The 21,881-nt window shown below is 43.4% G+C and overlaps 1 protein-coding gene across 3 annotated transcripts in view; it reads left to right on the forward strand.

Moving 5' to 3' along the window:
• Positions 1-21,881, forward strand: part of ZSWIM5 (zinc finger SWIM-type containing 5) — a 188,757-nt gene that overhangs the window by 163,678 nt on the left and 3,198 nt on the right. For all 3 annotated transcript variants that reach the window (XM_008265350.5, XM_051857851.3, XM_051857849.3), the window contains 2 exons: positions 20,641-20,804; positions 21,285-21,366. In XM_008265350.5, coding sequence (XP_008263572.5) covers positions 20,641-20,804; positions 21,285-21,366 — 246 coding nt within the window. The remainder of the gene's footprint in view (positions 1-20,640; positions 20,805-21,284; positions 21,367-21,881) is intronic.

The following is a 21,881-nucleotide window of genomic DNA, read 5'->3' on the forward strand; positions in this document are numbered from 1 at the left end:
GCCTACCTTAAATGTGCTAACAGTTACATTAGCCTACATTTGGGCAAAATAATGTAACACAAAGTCTGTTGTATAATCAAGTGTTGAGTATCTCTGGAATTTATTGAATACTGCAACAAAAATGGAAAAAAATGGAATGGATGTATGGGTACACTTTCACACCACTGTGAAGTTGAAAAGTCATAAATCAAAGCATAAGTTGAATAATGTTTGTATATTAAACATCCAGAGTAGCCCAATCTATATTGACAGAAAGTTGATTAGTGGGGTGCCAAGGGTTGGGGATAGTGGATTAAAATAGAAGATGAATGGTAAGGATCCAGAATTTCTGTTGAAGGAAATGAAACATTCTAAAATTGATTGTGAGCCGGCGCCGTGGCTCACTAGGCTAATCCTCCACCTTGCGGCGCCGGCACACCGGGTTCTAGTCCCGGTCGGGGCGCCGGATTCTGTCCCGGTTGCCCCTCTTCCAGGCCAGCTCTCTGCTATGGCCAGGGAGTGCAGTGGAGGATGGCCCAGGTGCTTGGGCCCTGCACCCCATGGGAGACCAGGAAAAGCACCTGGATCCTGGCTCCTGCCATCGGATCAGCGCGGTGCGCCGGCTGCAGCGGCGGCCATTGGAGGGTGAACCAACGGCAAAAAGGAAGACCTTTCTCTCTCTGTCTCTCTCTCTGTCCACTCTGCCTGTCAAAAAAAAAAAAAAAAAAAAAAAAAAAAAAAAAAATTGATTGTGATGATAGTACACATCTGAAAATGTTCTAGAAGCAAGTTGTGCGTATTAAATGGATGAGTTATATCTCAATAAAACTATTTTAAAAAGAGAGAAAGGCAGACATTTGACCTAGTGGTTAACCAGTTAGGGCACACCTGTCCCGTATCAGAATGCATGAGTTTGAGTCCCAGTTCTGCTCCTGATCTGAGCTTCCTGCTAATGCCTACCCTGGTAAGCAACAGGTGATGGCTCAGATAGTTGGGTCCCTGCCACCATGTTGAAGATTCAGATTGAGTTCCAGCTTCTGGCTTTGACCTGGCCCCAAATGGCCACAATGGACAGAGCTGAGCCAATCCAAAGCCAGGAGCCAGGAGCTTCTGGGTCTCCCACGTGGGTGCAATGGCCTAAGCATTTGGGCCATCCTCCACTGCTTTCCCAGATGCATTAGCAGGGAGCTGGACTGGAAGTGGAGCAGCTGGGACTTGAACCAGCACCCATATAGGATGCCTGCCAGCTTCACCCACTAAGCCACAGCACCAGCTGTAAAAGTATCAATTCTCAGTAAATGTTACTTATACTGCTAATTTACACTGGGATTACTTTCCCATAAACCCAATATAAGTTGAAAATATTAAAATAATGCATTTACTATACTTCTATGTTGAAAACCCTATGGAATCTATTTTAAAAACTATTAAAACTAATAATGAGTTTAACAAATTTTCAGGACATGATCAGTATATATAAATCAGTTGTGTTTCTATACAAGTGTATTTCAAGGATTCATGGGAAAATTGAATTAAAAGATAAAAGTTTATTTTGATGCCAAAAATTTTGAAGTCCATGCATAGTTTTATCATACTCTGTGTTTTCATGTTTTGTTTTGTTTTCTTTTTTTTTTTTTTTTTTTTTTCGCCAGGCAGAGTTAGACAGTGAGAGAGAGAGAAAGGTCTTCCTTCCGTTGGTTCACTCCCCTAATGGGCTAGACTGGTGCTGTGCCGATCCAAAGCCAGGAGCCGGGTACTTCCTCCCTGTCTCCCATGCGGGTGCAGGAACCCAAGCACTTGGGCCATCCTCCACTGCCTTCCCGGGCCACAGCAGAGAGCTGGACTGGAAGAGGAGCAACCGGGACTAGTACCCGGCGCCCCAACCGGGACTAGAACCCAGGGTGCTGGCGCCGCAGGCGGAGGATTAGCCAAGTGAACCACAGCGCTGGACTCATGAATTTTTTGAAGACTCCTCATGTGCAGGGATTTCAAAAATTTTTGCAGCAAAATAGCTTTAATTCCATTTTCCACAAACTTTTTTAAAGAACTTTCATATCAGCAACAATCAGAAATTAAATTTTTAAGAATTACCATTCATAATAGTATCAAGAAAATACTTGAGAATAAATCTGACAATAAATATGCAAGACTTTATAATGAAAACCATAAAACGTGGCTGAGAAAATTTAAAAACCTGAATAAATGGAGAGACATATACTGTGCTTGTGGATTGAAATACTCAGTATTGAGATATTGGTTCTCTGCAAATTGAGCCATAGGTTCAATGTAATCTCAATCAAAATCTCAACAGACTTTTTTTAGGTAGAAATTTATAATATGGTAACACAAAAGACTGAGGAATGGCGAAAAACAACTTTGCAAAAGAAGAATAAAGTCAGAATTCTAATACTGCCTGACTCTGAGACTCATAATAAAGTTGTCATAATCAGTACGTAACTTGGTATAAACATAGACAAAGAATAAAGTCTCAAAACAAACCCATACGTATGTATTTTGATTAAGAGAGAAAGCCAATTTAGTTGATAAACAGGATGGTCTTTTCAACAAATGATGAACCATATAAAAAAATTAACTCCTAATGGATCAAGGACCTAAACATAAAAGCTGTAAAGAACTTTTTGAAGAAAATATAAGACAAAACCATTTTAATTTTAAGTTAGAAAAGATTTCTTAGATATATATAACTAACACTAGAAGCACAATTTATGAAAGAAAAAATTAGTAAATTGGACTTGTCAAAATTAAGAACTTAAACTCTGAAAAATCATTGTTGAAAATGAGAATATGAGCCAGAGACTGGAAGAAATATTTGCAAATCACATATATCATGTAAGTCTTGCTTCCAAAATACATAAAGAACTGTCGAAGCTCAATAATGAGAAAATGAGCAATCATTTTTTATGGTCAAAGATCTGAACAGGCTGGCACCGCGGCTCACTAGGCTAATCCTCCGCCTGTGGCGCCAGCACCCCGGGTTCTAGTCCTGGTTGGAGCGCCGGTTTCTAGTCCAGGTTGCTCCTCTTCCAGTCCAGCTCTCTGCTGTGGCCCGGGAGGGCAGTGGAGGATGGTCCAAGTGCTTGGGTCCCTGCACCCGCATGGGAGACCAGGAGGAAGCAACTGGCTCCTAGCATCGGAGGCAGTGGTGGCCATTTGGGGAGTGAACCCACAGAAGGAAGACCTTTCTGTTTCTCTCTCTCCTCTCTCACTGTCTAACTCTGCCTGTCCAAAAAAAAAAAAGATCTGAACAGATCTTTGCACTAAAGATGACATTCTGGTTAAAATAAACAAAAAGATGCCCAATATCATCAATCCTTCAAGAAAGGAGTTAAAACCACAATGAGAAAATGGCTAAAACTTCAAAGACAAAAAGAACTTGACCATAGCAAGAGTTGACAAGGATGTGAAACATGTGGAACTCTCACACCCTGCTGGTGGTGATATAATTGGCACAGCCTCTGGGAGATCATTTGGCAGTTTCTTTCTTTTTATTTTTATTTATTCATTCATTCATTCATTCATTTTTGACAGGCAGAGTTAGACAGTGAGAGAGAGACAGAAAGGTCTTTCTTTTCTGTTGGTTCACCCCCTAAATGGCACCGTAGCTGGTGCGCTGCAGCCTGATCCGAAGCCAGGAGCCAGGTGCCCCCCACCCCGGTCTCCCATGTGGGTGCAGGGCCCAAGCACTTGGGCCATCCTCCACTGCCTTCCTGGGCCACAGCAGAGAGCTGGACTGGAAGAGGAGCAACCGGGACAGAATCCGGTGCCCCAACCGGGACTAGAACCCGGGGTACCAGCACCACAGGTGGAGGATCAGCCAAGTGAGTCATGGCGCTGACCTTTTTTTTTTTTTTTTTTTTTTTTTTTTTAAAGATTTATTTATTTGAAAGGCAGACTTACAAAGAGACATAGGCAGAGAGAGAGAGAGAGAGAGAGAGAGAGAGAGGTCTTCTGTCTACTGGTTTACTCCCCTAATGGCCACAACAGCTGGAGCTGAGCCAATTTAAAGCTAGGAGCCAAGAGCTTCTTCTGGGTCTCCCATGCAGGTGCAGGGACCCAAAGACTTGGACCATCCTCTACTGCTTTCCCAGGCCATAGCAGAGAGCTAGATCAGAAGTGGGGCAGCCAGGACTCAAACCGGTGCTGTATGGGCTCACCGGCCCCAATTTGGCAGTATCGTAAAAAGATACCTATCCATAGGATCCAGCCATTCAACTCCACCCATAAGAAATGAAAGCTTATGTCCATACAAATACTTGAACATGCATGTTCATAGTAGCCTTATCTTTTTTTTAAGGTTTATTTACTTATTTTGAAAGTCAGGGGGCTGATGCTGTGGCATAGCCAATGAAGCCGCTGCCTGCATGCCGGCAACCCATATGGGTGCCGGTTCAAGTCCCAGCTGCTCCACTTCCCATCCAGCTCTCTGCTATGGCCTGGGAAAGGAGTAGAAGATGGCCCATGTCCTTGGGCCCCTGCACCCACATGGGAGACGTGGGAGGAGCTCCTGGCTCCTAGCTTCAGATCAACTCAGCTCTGGCCATTGCAGCCAGATAGGGAGTGAATCAGTGGATGGAAGACCTCTCTCCCTCTCTCTCTCTGCCTCTCCTTCTGTGTGTAACTCTGAGTTTCAAATAAATAAATAAATATTTTTTTAAAAAAAGAGAGAGTGCACAATCTTCCATCCACTAGTTCACTGCCCAGATAGCCTCAATGGAGCTTCATCTGGGTTTTGCATGTGGGTGGCAGAGGCCCAGACACTTGGGCTATCTTCTGCTGCTTTTCCCAGGCCATTAACAGGGAGCTGGATTGGAAATGTAGCAGCTGGGACACAAACCGATGCCCATGTGAGATGCTGATGTAATGGCAGCAGCTTTACTTGCTATACCACAATTCCAGCCCTGCAGCCTTATTTTTAAGAAAAAAACTGGAAGCAATCCAGATGTCCATCAATAAATGGAATAGATAAACAAGCTATGATATAATCATACAATGGAATACTACTTGGCAATAAAAGCACGGGATGAATCTCAGGCTAATTATCCTAACTGAAATAAACCAGACCAGAGAACAGTACATGTTGTATGAGTCCATTTATATAAAATTCTAGAAATACCGCACTATCGTAGCAGAAAGCAGATCAGTGATTTCCTAGAAATAGGAATTGGACCAGGTTAGGATGGAAGTGAAGAGTTTGTTAAAGAGTCACAAGTGGGGATGATATATACATTCATCACCTTGGTTGTGGTGATGCTTTCTTGGGCATATACATATATTGAAAAATGGTATCAAATTGTGTTATAAAAATTCATATTTTAAATAAATATTGATAATTTTATATCAGGTTACAACTCAGTAAAGCTGTAAATAAATATATAATGATATAACTGCTTATAATCCATTGAATAGGACTCACTGAGTTCAATTTTTATAGGCATCCATGAATTTTTTTACTAATACGAATACCAACTGGTAAGTGTGTAGGGAATGATGAAATGAGAATAGTGCATCTGAAAACCATATAATACTAAATTCAGCTACAAAATATCAATGGATAGTAAAGCTAGCAGGTGAACACTTGATATAAGGAATGAGATATTTACATTGTCTTAAGGTCTCTATCCACAAAGTGCTTATAAATTGTAATGACAAAACGTGTAACTTTATGGCCGGCGCCGCGGCTCAATAGGCTAATCCTCTACCTGCGGCGCCGGCACACCAGGTTCTAGTCCTGGTCAGGGCGCTGATTCTGTCCCAGTTGCCCCTCTTCCAGGCCAGCTCTCTGCTGTGGCCAGGGAGTGCAGTGGAGGATGGCCCAAGTCCTTGGGCCCTGCACCCACCTGGGAGACCAGGAGAAACACCTGGCTCCTGGCTTCGGATCAGTGCGGTGCGCAGGCCGCAGCAGCCACTGAAGGGTGAACCAATGGTAAAGGAAGACCTTTCTCTGTCTCTCTCTCACTGTCCACTTTGCCTGTCAAAAAAAAAAAAAAAAAAAAAAGTGTAACTTTACCACAGAGAAACCTGGCAGACATCACTTTATTTGAGTAATCTCTGTTAATATCCTCAATAATGGCAAGTCAAATATCATTTATCAACAAATAGGAAACAATATAAATTCAGCATTAATTATGTAAAATTACAACCAAAAATGCAACCTACAGCTAATCACGAAGAACATCAGGCATACTGATAATGAATTACATACTATAAAATAACTAGTCTGCAAAAGTGTCAAGATCATGAATGTCAAGGAAAGAAATTTTTCCAAGCTGAGGAAGACTAAAAGATGCATGAAAAAATACATGATCTTATACAAAATTCTTTTGCTATAAAGGACATTATTGGGACAATTGGTGGAACTTGAATGGGTCTGTGGTAGATCGTAGGTATATATCAATGTTATATATCACTGTTAATTTCACGACTTTGATGGTTGTAAAGTGGATATGAAAAAATAGTGTCGGAGCCTGTGTTGTGGCACAGCAAGTTAAGCCACTACTTGTGGCACCAGCATCCCATACCAGAACATGACTTGAGTCCTGACTGCTCTGCTGCCTATCCAGCTCCCTGTTAATATGACTGGGAAAGCAGCAAATGATGGTCCAAGCTCTGGGGGCCCTGTTACCCATGTGAGAGACTTGGATGGAGTTTCTGGCTCCTGGCTTTGGCCTGGTCCAACCCTGACCATTGCAGCCATTTGGGGAGTGAACCAGGGGATAGAGAATCAATATATCTCTTTCTCTGTGTGTCTTTTTCTCTCTCTTCTCCACACACACGAACACACTCTGTCACTCTGCCTTTCAAACATATAAATAAATTTTTTTTAAAATAGTGTCATTGTCAGAAATATATGCTACAGTATTCAGGAGTGATGGAATATCAAATTAGTTACTTTCAAAAAAAAAAAACAAATTAGTTACTTTCAAATGGTTCAAAAGGAATAAAAGATCTCTGTACTGTTCTTGAAACTTGTAAGTTTGAATTTATATAAAATAAAAGGAAAATTTTCGATAAAACATTGTGTTGCTATAGATGTGGAGAAATTATTGTTCTTTTATTTTACCAATGGGATTATGGATTGGTGATTCTTTGTGGTAATTTGACAGTGTCTATTAAAATTAAAACACACATCCTTTGACCTAAAAGTTTTACTTCCAGGATTATCTTACCAATATGTGTGTATAGATGTATAAATGATATTTGTACATGGTTACTTCAACATTGTTAGTAATTGCAAAGTATTTGAAAATTCTAAATATCCATCAACAGGAGACTGGATAAACCCATTACTTCAGATCCAAAATATCAGAATCTGAAAAAAATGAAAACCTAAACTTTTTTTTCCATAAATTTGACAGTTTTAAATCTAACCTCAGCTGACATGAGGAGTTGGTTGTTTCTGAATAGTTTTACCAGTCACAGACACTTCTACTATTCACATATATTGTGTGGCCTTTTAAAAATTTTATGATATTGATATCTTGTCAACTTAAATTTAAATTCTCTGTAAAAATAACACAAAAATCAGATGTATGTCTGTGGGTAAAAAGAAGAAAAGGAAGTTTCTGTCATTATCAGTAGCACAGAAAATAGGGTTACTGCCAAAGTTTGATCATATATATCTTACTTAATATAGTGTGGAAATTAACACCACATATGACTTGAGAAAAGTAGATAAACTATTAAAAGTTTTACAGGAACAACAATGATCAAAACTAATGACGCCTAGGGAAAATTTTCAGAGAGCAAAAATGAAGATATTGATATAACCATGATTGAATGGATTCAGTAGTGAAGCAAACTGAATACACCACTGACTGGTTTGTTGGCCACTAAACACTCTAGAATATGCCATGAATGCTTGAGCATTTAGGGTGAGTAGTGAATGTCAGAAGACTGGCTACAGAAATTTAAGAAGCATCATGGTATAAATACAGTATCCCCACTACTGGGTATATATACAAAAGAAGTAATATCAGGGATGGGCATTGTGGCACAATGGCTTAAGCTGCCAGTTGGGACACCCACATCCCATATTTGGAGTGCTGGTTTGAGTCCTGGCTACTCTGCTTCCACTCCAGCTTCTTGTAGATGATAGCTTAAGTTCTTGGGGTTTCTACTACCCAGTGAGAGATTCAGTTAGAGTTTGTGTCTCCTGGCTTCAGCCTATCCCAGGCCTTACTGTTGTGGGCATTTGGAGAGTAAACTAGCAGAGGGAAGATCTCTCTCATTCTCTCATTCTCACTCTGTCTTTCAAATAGTGAAAAGAAATTTTTTAATGATTTAAAAATGAAATCAGTATGTTGAACAGATATTTGCACTCCCATGTTTTTTGCAGCAACATTCTCACTAGCCAAGATAGAGAATGAAACTAAATGTCTGCCGGCGCCGCGGCTCACTAGGCTAATCCTCCGCCTAGCGGCACCGGCACACCAGGTTCTAGTCCCAGTCGGGGCGCCGGATTCTGTCCTGGTTGCCCCTTTTCCAGCCCAGCTCTCTGCTGTGGCCAGGGAGTGCAGTGGAGGATGGCCCAAGTACTTGGGCCCTGCACCCCATGGGAGACCAGGAAAAGCACCTGGCTCCTGCCATCGGATCAGCGCGGTGCGCCAGCCACAGTCTGCCGGCCGCGGCGGCCATTGGAGGGTGAACCAATGGTAAAGGAAGACCTTTCTCTCTCTCTCTCTCTCACTGTCCACTCTGCCTGTCAAAAAAAAAAAAAAAAAGAAAAAAAAGAAAAAGAAAAAAGAAAACAAAGAATTCTTCAGTTCATATGAAACCACGAATAGTGAAATAAGTCTTGAGAAAGAAGAACGAGCTAGAGGCATCAGACTTGATTTCAAGTTATATTACAAGCCTATAGTAAACAAAATAAAGTATGTAAAAAAGACAAGTAGACATTTCTTCAAAGAAAACATACAAACGAACAATAAGCATATGAAAATCAGTTCAATGTCAGTATTAATCATGAGATAAATGCAAATAAAAACCACAATGAGATATACCACTAAGATGACTGTTAATCAAAAAGTAGAACAGATTTTGGGGGGGTATGGAGGAATTGAAACCCTAGTACATTGAGGGTAGGAATTAAAGTGATGCAGCTGCTGTGGAAAAATAATTTGGTAGTCCCTCAAAAAGTTGAGCAGAGAATTACTATGAACAAACAATTCCATTACTAGGTATGTACTCAAAAGAATTATAAACAAGGGCTCATACATACATGCCAATATTTCAGAATTTTGCAGTAGCCAAAAGTTGAAAACAACCCAGGTGTTCAGCAACATAAGAATAGATGTACACAATTGTGTTATATACATACAGTGGAATATTACTCAGTTGTAAAGAGAAATGAACATTTTTTAAGATTTATTTATTTATTTGAGAGAGAGGGGGGAAGAGACAGAGATTTTCCATCTGCTGGTTTACTCCCAAGTGGCCACAATGGCCAGGGCTGGGCTAGGCCAGAGCCAGGAGCTTCATCCAGGTCTCCTATGTGAATGGCAAGGAACCAAGTACTTGGCCATGTTCCACTGCTTTCCCAGGAGCAATAGAAGGGAGCTGGACCAGACGTGGAGCATCTGGGACATGAACTGACACCCATATGGGATGCTGCCCAGGCGGCAGCTTAACCTGCTATGCCACTAAACTGGCCCCGGGAATGAAATTAATTCTAATACATGTTATATGGAATGGTCTTTAAGATAAGTGAAATAAGCCAGATATAAACAAACAAATATTGTATTGTTCCATTTATATGAGGTGCCCAAAAAGTAAACCATAGAGACAGAAAGTGGATTAGGGGTTACTAGGGAGTGCAAGAGAGAGGCAATGTAAAACTTGCTTAATAGGTACAAAGCTTCTGTTTGCAACAATGAAACATTTTTGAAAATAGTGGTGTTTGTACAACCTTGTGAATATGAATAATGCTACTCAATTGTACACTTAAAGTGGTTAAGATAGCAAATTATATATACATATGTGTGTGTGTGTGTGTATATATATATACTTTTTATTTTACAGTGTCACCTAGATAGAAGAATCAGTAAAGAGACAGAGTGGGGCAGGTATTACAGTGCAGTAGGTTAAACTGCCACTTGGGAAACCTGTATCTCATACTGAAGTGCCTCAATATAATTGAGTAGTTCCAGTTACTCTTCTTCTGATCTAGCTTCCTACTAATGTACACTCTGGGGTGCAGGAGATAACAGCTCAAGTACTTGGTTCCTGCTACCCACATAATTAACTTGGATAGAGTTCTTGGCTCTTGACTTCATTCTGGCCCAGTCCTGACTGTTGCATGCATTTGGGGAGTGAACCAGCAGGTGGAATGTCTCTCTCTTTCTCTCTCTTTCTGCCTTTCAAATAAATAAACTTTAAAAAGTAGGGGCTGGGGGCCAGCACCATGGCTCACTAGGTTAATCCTCTGCCTGCAGTGCTGGCATCCCATATGGGTTCCAGGTTTAGTCCCGGTTGCACCTCTTCCAGTCCAGCTCTCTGCTGTGGCCTGGGAGGGCAGTGGAAGATGGCCCAGGTGCTTGGGCCCCTGCATCGGCATGGGAGACCAGGAAAAGGCACCTGGCTCCTGGCTCCTGGCTTCTGATCAGCGCAGCGCCAGCCGTGGCAGCCATTTTGGGAGCAAACCAATGGAGGGAGGACCTTTCTCTCTGTCTCTCTCACTCACTGTCTATAATTCTACCTGTCAAATAGCTAAAGCCACCACCTGCAATGCTAGCACCCCATATGTGTGCCAGCTTGAGTCCTGGCTGCTCTACTTCTAATCCAGCTCCCTGCTAATGTGCCTGGAATAGCAGCGGAAGATGGCCCAAGTCCTTGGGCCCCTGTACCCATTTGGGAGACCCAGAAGAAGCTCCTGGCTCCTGGCTTCTGGCTTCAGATCAGCCCAGCTCCAGCTGTTGCAGCCATTTGGGAAATGCACCAGCAGATGGAAGACCTCCCTCCCTCCCTCCCCCCGACCCCGTGTGTGTGTGTGTGTGTGTGTGTGTGTGTGCGCGCGCCTCTGCCTCTGCCTCTCAAATAAATAAATAAATCTTTAAAAAGAAAAAAAAGTTAAGAGATGGGTCAGTGTCGTAGTGTAGCCAGTAACGCCACCACCTGCAATGCCAGCATCCCATACAGGTGCCAGTTTGTGTCCCAGCTACTCCACTTCCAATCCAGCTCCATACTAATGGCCTGGGAGAAGCAGCAGAAGATGGCCCAAGTGCTTGGGCCCCTGCCACTCATGTAGGAGTCCTGGAAGAAATTCCAGGCTCCCAGCTTTGGTCTGGCCCAGCCCTGGCCATTGCAGCCATCTAGGGGAGTGAACCAGTGAATAGAAGATCTCTCTTTGTCTCTCCCTCTCTCTCTGTAACTCTAACTTTCAAATAAGTGAATAAATAAATCTTAAAAAAAAAGAAAGAAAAAGTAAAGGGACAGTGTTAAGCAAGAAGAACCAAAGTACAAATACTGACTGAACTTCACTGGACTTCATTTTTATCCTAGTATCATTAGGCAGATATTTAACTTCTCTGTAATTGAGCTTATATGTTTTACCTTTACAGGTATTTTATTTTCTAATGAAAATAGAGACTGGGGCTTTAAACATTATATATGCTGTCAACACTCTGGCCCTCTGTTCTGTTCATATTATACCAGCTAGCTACACTGAGAACAAGAAGGTCTAGAAAATGATACTCTCCCAGCAAAGTATACATACTAATATAGACAGTTTGTTATTTCACCCTCTTTCTTTTTTTTTTTTAAAGATTTATTTATTTATTTTAAAGTCAGAGTTACACAGAGAGAGGGAGAGAAGGTCTTCCCTCTGCTGGTTTACTCCCTAGTTGGCTGCAACGGCTAGAGCTGCATCAATTGGAAGCCAGGAGCCAGAAGTTTCTTCTGGGTCTCCCACATGGGTGCAGGGGCCCAAGGACTTGAGCCATCTTCTACTGCTTTCCCAGGCCATAGCAGAGAGCTGGACAGGAAGTGGAACAGCTGGTTCTCGAACTGGTGCCCATATGGGATACCAGCGCTTCAGGCCAGGGCGTTAACCCACTGCGCCACAGCGCCAGCCCTGATTTTCACCCTCTTTAAAATTATTAAAGATGTATTTATTTGAAAAGGTAAAGTTAGAGGGTGAGACAGATTTTCTATCTACTGGCTCACTCTCCAAATGGCCACAATGGCCAGAGCTGGGCCAGGCAGAAACCATTAGCCTGGAATTCCATCCAGGTCTCCACATGTGGCAGGGCCCAAGGACTTGGTCATCTGCTGCTTTCCCGGGCATGTTAGCAGGGAGCTGTATCAGAAGTGGCACATTCTGGACTCAAACCAGCACTCATGAGATGCTGGCATCACAGGCAGCGGTTTAACTTGCTGTGCTACAACACCAGACGCTAAAATTATGGTTTTGTTTGTTTGTTTGTTTTGACAGGCAGAGTGGCCAGTGAGAGAGACAGAGAGAAAGGTCTTCCTTTGCCGTTGGTTCACCCTCCAATGGCCGCCGCGGCCGGCAGACTGTGGCCGGCGCACTGCGCTGATCCGATGGCAGGAGCCAGGAGCCAGGTGCTTCTCCTGGTCTCCCATGGGGTGCAGGGCCCAAGTACTTGGGCCATCCTCCACTGCACTCCTGGGCCACAGCAGAGAGCTGGGCTGGAAGAGGGGCAACCGGGACAGAATCTGGCGCCCCGACCGGGACTAGAACCCGGTGTGCCGGCGCCGCTAGGCGGAGGATTAGCCTGTTGAGCCATGGTGGCAGCTAAAATTATGTTTTAACTACAGATTTCTTCAACAAAAAGTAAAGAGATAATAAAAGATATACCATGCTAACACAAAACAAAATTGGAGTACTTAAAATAATTTCAGACGAGGCAGATTACAGAATTGGAAAAGAGGGATAAAGAGTTGGTTCCCTAAAAAGACCTAGCAATCCTTAATGTTTATGTATCTAACAACAAAGCATCAAAATACATGAGGCAAAAATTGGTAGAACTGCAAAGAAAAATAAACAAAACCACTATAACAGTTGGAGAATTTAACACAGGCCTACCTATAGTGGGGAGTGAACTAGCGGATGGAAGACCTCTCTCTTTGACTCAAACCGGCACCCATATGGGATGCTGGATCTTCAGGCCAGGGCGTTAACCTGCTGCGCCACAGCGCTGGCCCCATCATCTTAATAAATTTTTTTTTTTTTTTTGACAGGCAGAGTGGACAGTGAGAGAGAGAGACAGAGAGAGAAAGGTCTTCCTTTGCCGTTGGTTCACCCTCCAATGGCCGCCGCTGCAGCCGGCGCACCGCGCTGATCCGATGGCAGGAGCCAGGATCCAGGTGCTTTTCCTGGTCTCCCATGGGGTGCAGGGCCCAAGCACCTGGGCCATCCTCCACTGCACTCCCTGGCCATAGCAGAGAGCTGGCCTGGAAGAGGGGCAACCGGGACAGAATCCGGCGCCCCAACCGGGACTAGAACCCGGTGTGCCGGCGCCGCAAGGTGGAGGATTAACCTATTGAGCCACGGTGCCGGCTCCATCTTAATAAATTTTTAAAGATTTATTTATTTACTTGAGAGGCAGAGTTACAGAGAGAGAAAGGGAGATACAGAGAGAGAGGTCTTCTAACCACTGGTTCACTCCCCAAATGACAGCAACAGCTAGAGCTGGGCTGAACTGAAGCCAGAAGCTTCTTCCAGGTTTCCCACATGGGTGCAGGGGTCTGTGCACTTGGGCCATCTTCTACTGCTTTCCCAGGCCACAGCAGAGAGCTGGATCAGAAGTGGAGCAGGCAGAACTCAAACCAGCGACCATATGAGATGCCAGCACCGCAGGCAGGTGCCTAACCTACTATATAACAGAAATGGCCCCATTAATAAATTTAAAGGGATGGCTGGTGCCGCGGCTCACTAGGCTAATCCTCCGCCTAGCGGCACCGGCACACCAGGTTCTAGTCCCGGTCGGGGTGCCGGATTCTGTCCCGGTTGCCCTTCTTCCAGCCCAGCTCTCTGCTGTGGCCAGGGAGTGCAGTGGAGGATGGCCCAAGTACTTGGGCCCTGCACCCCATGGGAGACCAGGATAAGTACCTGGCTCCTGCCATCGGATCAGCGCGGTGCGCCGGCCGCAGCACGCCGGCCACGGCGGCCACTGGAGAGTGAACCAACGGCAAAAGAAAGACCTTTCTCTCTGTCTCTCTCTCTCACTGTCCACTCTGCCTGTCAAAAAATAAATAAATAAATAAATAATTAAAAAATAAAATAAATAAAAAATAAATAAATTTAAAGGGAAGGGTTGGCACAATGGTGTGTGAGTAAAGCTGCCACCTGCAGCACTGACATCCCATTATAGGTGCTGGTTCTAGTCCCAGCTGCTCCACTTCCAATCCCGCTCTCTGCTATGGCCTGGAAAAGCAGATGATGGCCCAAGTCCTTGGGCCCTTGCACCCACGTGGGAGACCTAGAAGAAGCTCCTGGCTCCTGGCTTCCAATTGGCGCAGCTCCAGCTGTTGCGGCCAACTGGGGAGTGAACCAGTGGATGGAAGACCACTCTCTCTGCCTCTGCCTCTCGGTAACTCTGCCTTTCAAATACATAAAAAGAAAAAATAAATACTCTTCCAAAAAAAAAAGAAATTTAAAGGGATACAATTAATTAAAAATGTACTCTCAGGCCACAGTGAAATTCAACTAGAAATTGATAACAGAAGAAAACCTGGAAAATCCCTAAATATTTGGAGATAAAACAGCACATTTTGAAATAACACATGGATCAAACAAGAAGTCTCAAATTTTAAAATATTTTGAACTACATGAATTAAAATATAGCTCACCAAAATGTGTGTGATATGCAAGCGATGCTTAGATGAGAATCTATAACATTGAATGTACATGTTAGAAAAGAAAGATTTCAGTGCTATTGTTGTGGTATAGCAGGTAAAGGCACCACCTACAACGCCAGCTTCCTATATGGGCGCTGGTTCCAGTCCTGGCTGCTCCGATCCAGCTCCTGGCTAAGGAAAATGGCCCAAGTGCTTGGGCCGATGAACCCACATGGGAGATCTGGAAGAGGCTTCTGGCTTCTTTCTGGCCCAGCCCTAGCTGTTATGGCCATTTAGGGCGTGAAAGAGCAAATGGAAGATCTCTTTCTGTTTCTGTCTCTCCTTCTTTCTTTGTAGCTCTGCCTTTTAAGTAAATGAAATGAATCTTAAAAAAAAAAAAGATTCCATGGGGCTGGTGCTGTGGCATAGTAGATAAAGCCACTGCCTGCAGTGCCGGCGTCCCATATGGGTACTGTTTCAAGTCCTGGCTGCTCCTCTTCCAATCCAGCGCTCTGTTATGGCCTGGGAAAGCAGTGGAAGATGGCCTAAATCCTTGGGCCCCAGCACTTGTGTGGGAGATCTGGAAGAAGCTTCTGGCTCCTAGCTCCTGGCTTCAGATCAGTGCAGCTCCGGCCATTGCAGCCATTTGGGGAGTAAACCAGCAGATGGAAGACCTCTCTCTCTCTCTCTCTCTCTCTCTCTCTCTCTCTCTCTGTCTGTCTTCCCCCCTCTCTGTGTAACTCTGACTTTCAAATAGATAAATAAATCTTTAAAAAAAAAAAAAGATTTCAAATCAGTAACCTTCCGCACTAAGACAATAGAGGACAGTAATATAAGTAAAGCTTCCACGTTAAGAAAATGGAGAAGGAAGAGCAATATAAACCTAAAAAAAATCACAGCAGAAATCAGTAAAATTGAAAACAGAGAAATAATATCAAAAAAAATCAATGAAAGCAAAGCTATTTCTTTGGTTGGGCTAACCAAGAAAAAAGAAAGGAGACATCAGTTATTGATATCATAAATAAAGGAGGTAGGGGTTTGGTCTAGTTAGTGGCTGAGAGTTTTGCATCCTGGATTTGATTGAGACTCTGGTAGGTTTGATGCACCCTCTTGGGAGACCAACATTGAGTTCCTTTAGGCTCCAGGCCTGGCCTGGAGCTGTTGCAGGCATTTTGAAGTGATCCAGCAGGTAGGAGTGTGTTCTCTAGCTTTCACTAATAAGTGGCTGTGGCAAGGTTGCAGTATATAAGGTTAACATACAAAAATCAGTTGCTTTCCTATATGCCAGCATTGAACAAATGAAATTTGAAGGTAGAAAGTTCCTGGGCCATCATTGTGCTACAACAGGTTAGGACTTTGCCTGTCACACCAGCGTTCCACATTAGAGTGCTGGTTTGATTCCTGACTGCTCTGCTGTTTTTTGCTTTTTTTTTTTTTTTTAAGATTTATTTATTTATTTATTTAAAAGGCAGAGTTAAAGAGAGAAAGAGACAGAGACAGAAATCTTCCATCAGCTGGATCACTCCCCATAGGGCTGAAGTGGCTGGGCCTGAAGACAGGAGCCTGGAGCTTCAGGGGCCCAGTCACTTGGGCCATCCTCCACTGCTTTCTCAGGCACATTAGCAGGGAGCTGTATTGAAAGTAGAGCAGGTGGGACTTGAACTGGTGCCCATATGGGATCCCGGCACTGCAGATAGCCCCTAGAAGACTGTTGTCAACATCAGTTCTTCATATTTATAGATGCTGTATAATTCCAATTAAAATCTCAGCAAATTATTTTGTAAATATCAATAGACTTTTTGCAGGTCTGATACTACTCAACCTAGATGCTTATTATAAAGGGACAGTAATCAAGACAATGTGGTAATGGTGAAAGAATAAACAAGTAGATCAATAGAAGAGAACAGACAGAAGTATTCACATACTTATAGTTAATGGACATGAAGCATCAAAGGACAGTCTTTTAAACAAATGGTGCTAGAAGAGCTGGACATTGACATATAAAAAATGAATATAGAGACATCTGACACCTTCCACAAAAACATAAAACCGTAAAACTTCCAGCAGATAACATTAGAGAAAATCTAGGTGACCTTGGATATGGCAATGCCTTTTGAAATTTAAATTTTATTGAGTTATTCATTTATTTAAAAAGCAGAGAGAGTGTGTGTGTTCCTGCTTGCTGGTTCACTCCCCAGATAGCCACACTGCCAGAACTGGGCCAACCCTGAGCTTAAAGCCTGGAACACAGTCCAGGTCTCTATTGTGAGTGGCAGGAACCCAATTACTTGAGCCATCACTCCTGCCCAGGGTCAGCATTAGCAGGAAGCTGGAGTGAGGAGCAAAAGCTGAATATTGAACCCAGATACTCTGATAGGAGATACAAGCATTTTAACATGCCTCTTAAACCCTAGGCTAAATTTCCATCCCTGGCATCAACTTGGTTTTTTAATGTATTTTAATTTATTTAGAGACAGAGGCCAAGATAGAGATCTTTCATCTGCTGGTTCATTCGTGTCTGCAATAGCCAGGGCTGGGCCAGGCCAAAGCCAGGGGCCCAAAATTTAACCTGGATTTCCCACATGAGAGGCAGAAACCCTGCTCCCTCCCACGGTGCACGTTAGCAGAAAACTAGAATGGGAAGCAGAGCCAGAATTTGAATGCAGACACTGTGATATGGGCTGTGGCCTCACAAGCAGCATCTTAACAGCTACAACAGGCACCTGCCACAGCTTTTTAGAGACAACACCAAAAGCAAAAAAAAAAAAAAAAAAAAAAAAAAAGTTGGAATTCATTAAAATCACCATCTTGTGCTCTGTGAAAAATAGTTAAAATGAAAACACGAGCCACAAATTTGGAGAAAATATTTGAAAACCATATCTGATAAAGGATATGTTTCCCAGATATACAAAGAATTCTTTGACTCAAGAATAAGAAATCCCAGTTTTTAAATGGGATAAAGATTTTAAGAGACACTTCACCAAAGAAGATACACAGATGGCAAACAAGTATATGAAATGATCAACATTATACTCATATGTCATTATGGAATTGCAAATTTTTTAAAAAATGATTTATTTTACTTGAAAGTCACAGTTACACAGAGAGAGAAGAGGCAGAGAGAGAGAGAAAGAGAGAGAGAGGTCCTCCATCTGCTGGTTCACTCCACATTTGGCTGCAATTAGCCAGAGCTGTGCCAATCTGAAGCTAGGAGCCAGGAGTTTACTCCAAGTCTCTTAGGCAGGTGCAAGGGCCCAAGGACTTAGGACATCTTTTACTGCTTTCCCAGGCCATAGCAGAGAGCTGGATCAGAAGTGGAGCAGCCACGCCTCGATCTGGCACCCATATGGGATGCCAGCACTGCAGGTGGCAGCTTTGCCCGCCACTCCAGTGCTGGCCCCTGGAATTGCAAATTAAAATAACAGTGAGACACCACTGCACACTATTAGAATGACGGAAATCCAAAATGCTGACAGGAATATGAAGCAACAGGAATTCTTATTCATTGCTGGTGAGAATGCAAAATGGTACATCCACTTTAGAAGGCAGTTTTGCAGGTTTTCTTTCTTTCTTTTTTTTTTTTTTTTTTTTTTTGACAAATCTAATCATACTCTTAACATATGATCCAGCAGTAATGTTCCTAGATATTTTCCCAAATAAGTTGAAAAGCTACATCCATATCCATAAGTGTCTGGTAATAATAAAATTAAAAAGGAGCGAATTCCCCAACATGGGAAGCAGTCCACACAGCAGAATTGTCATAGAATGACAATTGTTTTAAGTAGCACTCTGACCTCAGAATCAGTCCATAAGGAATTCTGGTCTGGCTGAAAAGCCCACAAGAGCATCTTGGAAAGCCAAGACACTGTGGCAAAAAATGTCCTACATGAAAGACATCCATAGGTGAGACCCCAGTGAAAAGAAGTGGTCATCAAAGAAGAAGGTACTTTTTCTCTGAAGGGAGGAGAGAACTTCCACTTTGCTTATGGCTTTGTCTAAATACTGACAGAGTTTTTAGATTCAAAAGGCCTAGGCAGCTCATGTCAAAAGCCTTGGGTAGCTGGCGCCGTGGCTCACTAGGCTAATCCTCTGCCTTGCAGCGCCGGCACACTGGGTTCTAGTCCCGGTCGGGGCGCCGGATTCTGTCCCAGTTGCCCCTCTTCCAGGCCAGCTCTCTGCTATGGCCCGGGAGTGCAGTGGAGGATGGCCCAACTACTTGGGCCCTGCACCCCATGGGAGACCAGGAGAAGTACCTGGCTCCTGCCATCGGATCAAGCGCGGTGCGCTGGCCGCAGCGCGGTGGCCATTGGAGGGTGAACCAACGGCAAAAGGAAGACCTTTCTCTCTGTCTCTCTCTCTCACTGTCCACTCTGCCTGTCAAAAAAAAAAAAAGCCTTGGGTGATCACTGACATCATACATAAGAGTGTTAATTGTTAAATTAACGGGAGTCACTGTGCACTAACTTCCCATGAAGGACCACTGTCCTCAAAGTGTTGTATTATACTTATGTCTAAGTGCTCGCAAAAGATGTATCATTCTTGGGTGCTTCTTTAAAGTTAATTAAGTTTCAGGGGCCGGCGCTGTGGTATAGCAGGTAAAGCCACTGCCTGTAGTGCCATGTCCTGGCTGCTCCACTTCTGATCCAGCTCTCTGCTATGGCCTGGGAAAGCAGTACAAAATGACCCAAATCTTTGGGCCCCTGCACTCATGTGGGAGACCCAGAAGAAACTCCTGGCTCCTGGCTTCAGATCAGCACAGCTTGGCCATTGCGGCCAATTAGGGAGTGAACCAGCGGATGGAAAACCAACCTCTCTCTCTCTGCCTCTCTTTCTCTCTCTCTCTGTAACTCTGACTTTCAAATAAATAAATAATTTTTTTAAAGTTGTTTCTTAAAAAAGTGAAATTAAGTTCAAGATACAATGACTTTGAACAGTCCTTGTTTCAACTGTTGAGGAACAGTTTCATGCAAATTGTTGAACTCTTTACTTAGTATAGAGTTGGTCTTCTGTGTATAAATTTAATTGAAAATGGATCTTAGTGGAGAATGGGACTGGGAATGGGAAAGGGAAGAAGTTGAGGGGTGGGAGTATGGGTGGGAGGGCAGGTATGGTGGGGAGAATCACTATATTCCTAAAGTTGTACTAATGAAAATTCATGAAGTTTATATTCCTTAAATAAAATGTTTCTTGGGGAAAATAAATAAATAAATACTAAGCAAGGGAAAAAAAGGAGATAAAGAAGGGCACTATGTAATGATTAAGGAATCAATTCAATAGGAAAATGTGACTATAATAAATGTATATGCACCCCAAAAAAAAGTTCTTGGAAATTGTGTAACGTGAAAAAACTATACATGGATTTCAACATTTTTGTTCCAAAATAAATTTATCTTTTAACTTAAAAAAAAAGAAAACTTATATCCACAAAAAACCCGCACATGAACATTTGTAGCATCTTTATTCATACTTGCCCCAAACTAGAAGCAACCAAGATATCCTTCAAAACCCTTCAGAAGATGAATGGTTGAACACGAATAAGATGTTAGTAACAAAGTATGTGTATGAAGCCTCTGTACTTTTTTTTTTTTTTTTAGTTTTCTGTAAAACTAAAACTCCTCTTAAAGCATAGTCTATTAATTTTTAAAAAATTATTTTTAAGATGGCAGAAAGGGGCCAGCACTGTGGCATAGCACCTCGGAGGGTTCAGTGGTCACAGCTTTCCCACACAGAAGGGATGTAGCATTCAGAAATAATGAATTGACAACTGCTAATTCAACCAATACCTGACTGCTTAGGAAACTTTAAAATAGACCCTGTCCCTGTCCCTTCTCTCGGCCCTTATAGGAGACACTCTGAGGCTCCGAACAATTCTGGAAGCAATACAGAAGCACATCCATTCTTCCTCCCTCATCTTCAAGCTGGCCCAGGATGCATTCAAGATTGCTACTCCCACAGATAGTAGTACGGACAGCACCCTGCTCAATGTGGCCCTCGAGCTGGGGTTACAGGTATGGGGTAGGAAATCCCTGATTTCAGCCTATGGCATAATGACAATTCTCAAAAGGTAAGATCCCTGGGGGACTGAACATGGACATGGGCTAAACCTGGCTCTTCTGTGTCTCCAGAACACAAGTTCTAGGCTAGGCAGAAGGTAGGACTTTAAAAATTGAGCTCCATTTTGAAGTTCTAGCTAAAAGCAACGTCGCTTTAGGCTCCATGGGGCCCCTGTATTCTCTCTACCTCTCCATTCCTGCAAGTCAGATAAGGTGTGGACATCAGGACTTTGTTGTAGATCATCAGAAAAGCCTCCTATTCGATTGGTGGGAGGGATGGAGCAGAAATTAAACCTGTGTCTCCTGCTCATGGCAGAGGCTGCATTTGAAGTACGGAAAAACCCTCTGCCGCATAAACGAATGACGGTGGGGCTGGGGACGGGGAAGTCGCAGCAGCTGAGCTTAGCCCAGTGGCAACGCCCCTTTCTCACACAGGTGATGCGGATGACCTTATCAACCCTTAACTGGAGACGCCGGGAGATGGTGCGATGGTTGGTGACCTGTGCTACAGAAGTAGGTGAGTTTCCCACCTCCCCCTATGCCAGGGACAAGAGTTTCAATGCCTTACTCTTGAGACAGGACAAAAAGAACTTAGAGCTCTCATATTACTATTCTCATGGCTTAGGCGAGGGTAGGATGCTGGTAAGGGAACGTGGCCTCTGTTCAGCCAGCCTAAGTTCTGCCCTCCCTGCTTGGACCATAGCCCAATGCCAGCATGTCTGAGAGGGTGACTTTTCCCCAGCAGTGCTCTTGTGCTCCCCTGAGCCCAATGGTTTGATTCAGTCCCTCTCAAATCCCACACAACTTGAAGGTTCAGATCCCTTCTAGAGTCCAAAGCGCTAGCACAGAACTCTACCCTCGGAAGCCCCACTTGAGCTAGAACGCCAGGCAGACCTGCTACCTGGGGCCTGGCAGCGAGCAAACCACAGGCTCTACTGCCACATCCTTGTGAGGGCTAAGGCACTGCAGAAACCTTCGGCCAGCCCGCTACCTGGGAAAGAAAGGTTTAGGAAGAGACCCCAGATTAGATCT

Source organism: Oryctolagus cuniculus, chromosome 7, assembly GCF_051225735.1.
Source record: "Oryctolagus cuniculus isolate XC-2025 breed Fujian yellow rabbit chromosome 7, ASM5122573v1, whole genome shotgun sequence".
In the NCBI taxonomy this organism is placed as follows: Eukaryota; Metazoa; Chordata; class Mammalia; order Lagomorpha; family Leporidae; genus Oryctolagus; species Oryctolagus cuniculus.